The 8,055-nt window shown below is 41.3% G+C and overlaps 1 protein-coding gene across 2 annotated transcripts in view; it reads right to left on the reverse strand.

Annotated features, from left to right (window-relative positions):
• Nucleotides 1-832: 832 nt before the first annotated feature.
• PLEK (pleckstrin) overlaps nt 833-8,055 on the reverse strand; it is a 145,926-nt gene continuing 138,703 nt past the window's right edge. For both annotated transcript variants that reach the window (XM_055378895.2, XM_004029345.5), the window contains exons 7-9: nt 5,055-5,138; nt 4,123-4,192; nt 833-2,603 (exon numbers count right to left, since the gene is read on the reverse strand). In XM_055378895.2, the coding sequence (XP_055234870.2) occupies nt 2,467-2,603; nt 4,123-4,192; nt 5,055-5,138 (291 nt within the window). In that variant the 3' untranslated portion in view covers nt 833-2,466. The remainder of the gene's footprint in view (nt 2,604-4,122; nt 4,193-5,054; nt 5,139-8,055) is intronic.

Below are 8,055 nucleotides of genomic sequence, written 5' to 3' on the forward strand. Positions count from 1 at the left end.
GACAAAGCAATCTTATGACTGGGTATATACCCAATGAATTATAAATAATTCTACTATAAAGACACATGCACACATATGTTTATTGCAGCACTCTTCACAATAGCAAAGTGTTGGAACCAACCCAAATCCCCATCAATGATAGACTGGATAAAGAAAATGTGGCACATATACACCATAGAATACTACGCAGCCATAAAAAAGGATGAGTTCATGTCCTTTGCAGGAACATGGATTGAGCTGCAAACCATCATTCGCTGCAAACCATCATTCTCAGCAAACTAACACAAGAAGAGAAAACCAAACGCCTCATGTTCTCACTCATAAGTGGGAGTTAAACAATGAGAACACATGGACACGGGGAGGAGAAAATCACACACTGGGGCCTGTTAGGGGGTGGCAGACTGGGGGAGGGATAGCATCAGGAGAAATACCTAATGTAAATGACAAGTTGATGGGTACAGCAAACCAACAAGTCACATGTGTACCTATGTAACAAACCTGCATGTTGTGCACATGTACCCCAGAACTTAATGTATAATAATTTTAAAAAATAATAAAGCTATTGAGATGATGAAAAATAAAAGATAGTGTTACCCTTAGTAAATAAAACTGAGTTGTAAGAAAGGGGAGTTATTTGTTTGTTTGTTTGTTTTGTTTTTTTTTAGTAGAGACAGTGTTTCACCATGTTGGCCAGGCTGATCTCGAACTCCTGACCTCAAGTGATCCACCCGCCTTGGCCTCTCAAATATTGGGATTACAGGCATGAGCCACCGTGCCTGGCCAGAGGGGAGAGTTATCAATAGGAGGAAAAACAGAGTCATCACACCAAAAATTCATTAAACAGAGTCATATATTTATTTCAGAACATTAAGTTGACTTCCCATTAATAAATACTTTAACACTGAGTGTAGAAAAACTTGTGCATATTCTATAGATAATTTATTAAAGAATCAGAGAAAAAGACAGTTCTTTACCTCTAGGCTATTGATAAAACCATCTGGGAGTGGGAACAGCCTCAGGAATGTTACAGGGGAATTGAGGGAGGGCAAGAGAGGATTTGATAAAATGAAGAAAAATGTTCTACTCTCCTTTCTTTCCTGGGGCCTTAAAATTAAAAATCTGGAATTGAAAAATATACTTTCACACACATATCTGCTTCAATGGGTGCTGTCTTTCTCAATTTTGGAGAAGAATCTCTAGTTAGTGGTCAGGGTCAAAAATTGCAAATAAGTTCCCAATTTTAGTCTAGGTTAGATCACTCTGGTTAATCATAGGGCCATGATGCCCTCAGAACTCAAGCAGGAGCTGCTGCTACTTGTGCTTAAAGCTGAGGCACGAACACAATATCATTTACTGGAGAACTGAAGATGCTGCGCAATGCTAACAGCCCCTCTCAGAAGTTCTGTGTGGCTCTGAGTCCTTACAGTGCAGTTGTTGTATTAACCTATCATCCAATGAGCTGGCCAGTAGTTCAGCTCCTCCACTTGCTGCAGCTGCCGGCAGACACATTCACCAGGCAGTTGCCCAGGCCTCTCACCCATGGGGGGAACCCATCTGGCCACTTTTTTTTTTTTCTGTAAACCTCAAATGAAACAGAATCTCACAGATGTGGGGTCCCCCTCCTAATTGTAATAAACGTTAGAGAAATGCTCCAGAAAGGAACAAAGGGAGACCCTCTCAGATCAGCCTCAAACCAGAGTGGAATAGGGCTCCTCTGAGGGGTTTAAGGGCACAGAAAGGACCCTCAGCTACTCCTGGCCTCCCCGGGTCTCTTTCCCAGAAGACACAACTTTCCAGGCTGCGAAAAGTAATAGAAGTCAAAACCCTCAAAACCACCACTGCTCTCGGGAAGTTTTTGAGTAGGATGAGGAAGAAAGAAGAGAGCCCTCCTTCATTTTGTTACACGATCTCAAGGCCAAGAGCAAGTAGAGGATGGCTAAAGAGAACAAAAGAGGTTTCTTCCTGGTACTGTACTACAGATCAGCAACAGTTTCACAGGGAGGCGTTGGCTCAGGTTTTGGTACATTTGAAGATAAATGAAGGCCAAGACTTAGCCAAGGAAGGACACCAGCAGAACAACTAGATACACTATCACTACTGCGAGTGTTAGAATCACGGGGCAGATTTTTTTTTTTAAGCTGGGGGGACCTCAGGAATCTACTAGTTGAATTTCTTCATTTTCCAGAAGAGGCCCTGAGGCCTGGAGAGGGCAAGCAGCCTACTGAGGCTGCACAGCTTGTTATATCTGCTTGGGGGTCATGGATAGGGGCAGCCGGGCTGCAGTGAGCAATACAATGCAGGGGAACCTTGCACACCACATGGTGAGTTACATTCAGACCCCCCTGCAAATGAAAACTTCCCACCCCTGGGCTGTTTCCCGTTGATTTGTCACAGAAGTGGACAGGTCCTGGACTGAGCTTGTCCATGGGCTTCCCTCAGGAGGGGAGGAGGAATGCAGGAGTGTCTTTACTTCCCAGTTCGGGAGGCCATCTGGATGGCTTTGATCCACTCTGTGCGCTCCTTGGGGGTGGCTGCTTGCAAGAAATAGTGCACTTCATCTGCTGTGATGATCTCAAAAAGGTTCTCTTCCTCACTCTTCCTGCCTGGGGAAAGAGAAGGCAAATGGCAGCATGCACAGGCATCAGAAAGACCACTTGGTCCACCCTCCTCTGCAAGCCATGAAATCTCTGTTTTCTTCGTGTTCTAAGGAAATTGACTATGTGGCTTTCAAACATACAAACAAGGTATGATTATAGAAAAATTCATTGCACAGTTACACACATAGTATTGATAGAGTAGATACATAGTATGACTGTGTGTGTATATATATTTTTAAGAAATAGGTAAAACACTTAAGGAGAAACATTTTCTTTCATAGTTTACAGGCAAACTAATTTTCTCACCTTTGTATAGCAACAGCGTTTAATGAGTAACCTCTAATAGTTTCTAATGGGTACCTTCCCTCTGCTCATAATATAAATCAAGGGTTGCTCCTGATATCTACCTATCTGTCTTTCTGTTAATATAGATTTGTATTTATAATATATATTTATATATTTATATTTATAATATAGATGTGTGTGTGTGTATATATATATATGTTTATATACATACACAAAGCCAGACCTACCAACAGTACCACAAGTTATAGCCTGAACTGTTTTTCATCAAGCGCTAAGTCAGAGTTCTGCTGAAGACTAAAAGGCAATAACCTGGCCAATACTGTGACAAGACTTAAAACATCACAAATCAAATAAAGAACCAGCATGCTCCCTGCCCTAAAACCAAAGTATAATTCTAGGTGGTGGGAGTGGAGGTGGGCAAATTCAGGCACAGTAAAACTCTAGGCATTTGCAGTTATGATGTTTTCCTGTCAGCCTTTATCATACTACAAACCAAAATGTCAGGACAAAACCAGGGTTTGGGATGTCAAAACCACATCACCCCAGAGATACAATTTGTCCTCAGCACCTGAGAAGTCAAACTACACCCACGTGGTTATTCCATGCACCAAATCATAGCCTTGTGGTCTGGGGTCCTCTAGTGCAACCCCCTCACTGCTCTTCTTCTAAGCCATTGTGAAGTGATGGAGTTTTCCCAGCATTGCTCAGGGACTTGCTTGAGGCATCCACAAAGCCATCCAACTCCCCAAGGCCTGGAGAGCCTGGACAGCAGTTGGGAGACAAAAAATAACTCTGGTTTCTCCAAGGTTTTCAGACAGTAAATTCATTCCTGCTTTTTTTTTTTTTTTTTTTTTTTTTTTTGAGACGGAGTATTTCTCTGTCACCCAGGCTGGAGTGCAGTAGCACAATCTCAGCTCACTGCAACTTGCTAAGCTCAAATGATTCACAGGCATGTGCCACCACGCCCAGCTAATTTTTGTATTTTTAGTAGAGATGGGGTTTCACCACGTTAGCCAGGCTGGTCTCGAATTCCTGATCACAAGTGATCTGCCCTCCTCGGCCTCCCAAAGTGCCGGGATTACAGGTGTGAGCCACCATGCCTGGCCCATTCCTGCTTATCCTGATTAATTGATTGATTGATTAATGTTGGCCCAGGATGTCCAGGTGTGGGAGGGGAGTCTGAGCAGACACACCTCTCTCACACAGAAATTCATCTTACCATTTGAGTTGCTCTCCACTGAAGTCACCACACAGCCTCTCAAGTGAATTGCTCCCAGGGGATCTTCTGCCTAAAGAAGAAAGGAGTTGTTCATTATGTTTCCAAAATACAGAGTATAGATAGACCTCATCCTCTTGGTGAAAAAGCCAGACTCACTCTAATATAGATCAGGGCCCCCCAAAATAAGTAAGAGCAGAAGGAGATTAAAGAAAAACTGCTGACAGATCTAGGGTCCTTCCAGATCCTCCACACCCTGCTTCAGTGGGGCCAGGAGCCTCAATGAGAAAATGCAAGACGATCTGGACTTCAATCTGGAGAAAAGTGACAGGAGAGGTGGAGACACTGAGGTCACTGTATCCCACTAAAAAAGAGCTACATGTTTCCAGAGATCTTTGGTCCCATGCACCTGATGCAGCAATATAACCACCCAGGGGAAGTCAAATAGCCCAGTGCTGCAAGCAGAGGGTGAGCACCCTACCCAGAGTTGTCTTCATGCTTTAAAAGTGGTTCATTTTATGGTGGAAAAAGTCCTCTTTGACAATCAACAGCCCAAATTGCCAGACTTAAACAATATCCTCATCCAAGTTGACCTGGATGAGGAATTATCACCTTTATGCATATTAAACCATGGACTGATTTAATTCCCCTGAAAATATCAGATTGGGGAAAAAATATGTTGAGTTGACCAAATAAATTATAATATAGTGATATTTTGTTCCATCCCTAAGCTTATACTGACCTCAGAGGCCCAAGATCTCAGATCTTTGCATTGAAAGGGGATAGAAAAAGGTAGAGGAGAATGGGAGAAAAAAAAGTGGGCCAGTCAAGAGAAAAAGGGGATATCAACAGAGTAGAGAGGGGAATAGGAAGCCCAGATTATAAATGCAGTGGATTTATTTATTTGAATGGATTTATGAACCACAAGACCTTACCCCAGCAGGGTCATAGTAGTGCAGGTAGGCAGGGTCTTCTCTCAAGATGAACTTCCTCACTTTCCAGTTTTTCCTCCTATGCCCCTGTATCCAGGATCAACATTAAGAGAAGGGATGGTGAATTCCCAGCATCACGCTGTACAAACAATACCTACAGAATAATTATTTGCTGAATTGAGAAAAGAAAGAGAAAATGAAATACTAACTCCAGGATAACAATACCCCGGCCTAGGTCTGTGTCAGGGAGATAGTGCTACAGCCAATAAATAATATGGATGTTATCAGATCAAAGAGGTGGATTAAATTATTTCTAATTATTGTCTTCCAGTTTTAGTATGATGTAAGGCGGTACTAAAGTACAATGTGCTGTGTTAGGTAATGTAGGGGGAATAAAGAGGTTTAAGATGCCCTGATCTTTAAAGAGTTTATGACCTATGTTGAAATATAAAGTAGCAAATGCCCAAATCAAATAATTGGTATAGATAATGGATTCCAAAGGCATTAAGTAGGGAATATGTAATTGTGGGCTTTGGATATCAAAGAAAGCCTCATAAAGACCTGCACTTATCCATGTGGGACACAGGATTTAGATGGGCAAGACAAAGGTGGGTAGGAGGACAACTGACAACACAAGAGCAGAAGTGGGAATGCAAGAGACATACTCAGGTGTTGATGAATAAGACCAGTCTGGCTAGAATGTAGGGTTCATGAAGAGTAGCAGAGGCAAGGTGGGAAAAGTGGACAGAGATTTAGTGGAAATAAAAAGCAGGGTTTGTTGTTGATGGCTTTTGAGTAGGAAGTGAAAGAACTAAAATTACATTTTAAGAAGATTAATATGGTGACAAAGTGCAGGATAGACCAGCTGGCTAGATTAAAAGAAAGCCCAGGAAAAGACGGTAAGTAAAAAAGAATTCATTAGGGAAGGATCACAACAATCCAGGCATAACATTATTAGGAACTAAGTCTTAGGTAGCTGCAGTAGGAATGGAAATGCCAGTTGCTGTAACAGACATGGCGAAGAAGGAAGAAGAAGAGGCGGAAGAGGAGGAGGAGGAGAAAGGAAAAGAAGAAGAAGGAGGAGGAGAAGAAAAGGGGGAGGAAGGTAGGAGGAAGGAAAGAGGAAGGAAGAAAGAAAGAAAAAGAAGAAAGAAGGTGACGACTTGGCCTTTCCCAACAGAATTAAACACTGACATTGTCTAGACTGAGTTTTAAGGGCAGGATTTGTGTCTTGCTTATCTTTGTTTCCCAGGGCCACAGTGCCTGGCATATAGCAGCTGCTTCATATCTGTTTGTACTTGCCGTGAGTTACCAAGTTATTTCCATTAGTGTGTAGCAGATTTTAAACTGTCATGGTAAACCTGACTCTATGATTTCCCACAGGAAATTCAAATGACTTAACTCCAGAAGCCAAAAATAGTATTATATTAAAAGATACATAGTTTCTATCTTGCCAATACAAGAAATATTATTTGTAATTTCTAAAGCACCACATATTGGTAAGCATGTATACAAATTTTCCAACATTTTTCATTTTACTTGTGCTGAAAGCAATAAAACATGTGTGGTCTTAGCAAACAGTGCCTCCTTCATAAATCCAGAGGTGCTTCAAGGAAGCTTTCAGAAATGCGCCTAAGTTTTTTGGTGAAACATTTGGTGAAGGAACTCATTTCCAAAGAACTTTCTACTTCCTGAAGGATGGAGCTGGAACCCCTGCAGAGTCATATGCAAGGACAGAAAATATTCCTACCTGCTATATCATGTCCAAAATGGCTTTTGCAAAGCATAGACTTCCAAAAGTATACATTGCTGCTCTTTGCCTTAACTAATGTTGCCCTTCAGAATAACGACACTAAAGTTGCTACTCCATACCATTTCCTCTTCACTGACAGACACACGTGTCATGCTGTATTATGCAATTGCTGGACAATCACCAACTTATTATGAGCCAATGGAAGAGGAAGGTAACAGGAGGATGTGAAATCAGCCAACCACCATATTCCCTTTAAGCCCTCACTGACATCACAATGTGACGTGTTGAAGAGTTGGAAGTTAGCAGGTACATTTCTGGTCGTCTTTCACTTAATGAGCATTTTCTAAGGAATATTAAGAAATGCATGTATGCCTCAGGTTTCCAAGAATTGTTACTGAACTGTCAAAGTCATCTACTTATATTTGACTTAATTAGCTCCCCAAGTGTTCATTGCCTATGATAAATCAAGAAGGATGCTGAACTCTGCAGCAGATACAAGAGAAGCATATATAACACATTGTTCCTCTCCCTCAAGGAATCTAAATGTGGTTGAGAATTAAACAAGCAGATGCTTTATTCATTGTCATAACAGAAACAATTATGTAAAAAGGGATTATATTGAATATAATCTAAGATCATTCATCCTCAAACTTGCTGCCAAGTAGGATTATTTATCCTGGGATGAGAAAATAATGGGGCAGGGATAATGGCCTCCAGTTAGCCACAGCTACTTCCCATCTGTGAGGTGTGGAGCACAGGTATCCTTCATTATAACAAGCCTTCTATGAAGTTAATCCTGGCTAACTCCCAGCAGTAAACACAAGGGAGGCTTACTTTTGGAATTTTAAGAAAAAGTTTTTAAAATTCTGAAAATCCCTTGGGTGATTTTGTTGTAAACTATGGTTACTAACCGCTGAGCTAAGAGATTAGAAACATTAAGGGGAAGTGTCAATTCAAATCGAAGAGGTTTTTGCTCCCCAACCTCTGAAAAAAAATTCAGAGGAAAGAATATTGTAAAAGAACAAAATTCCTGAATGCACGTAGATTTCTGTTTTCTTCACATAAAAAGGAAGCTTCTAAGAAAGACTATTTAACTTGCATACTGATAATAGAATAAATTAGCTTTTAAGAAAAAGGCTGGCTCAGTGGTTCTCAGCTTTGGCTGCACATCAGAATCACTTGGGAGCTGTAAAAATCCAGAGGCTCTGATTTAATTGGCCTGGCATGCAGTTTTAACAGTTCCCTGGGAGA

The sequence above is a fragment of the Gorilla gorilla genome, chromosome 12, assembly GCF_029281585.2.
Source record: "Gorilla gorilla gorilla isolate KB3781 chromosome 12, NHGRI_mGorGor1-v2.1_pri, whole genome shotgun sequence".
NCBI lineage: Eukaryota > Metazoa > Chordata > Mammalia > Primates > Hominidae > Gorilla > Gorilla gorilla.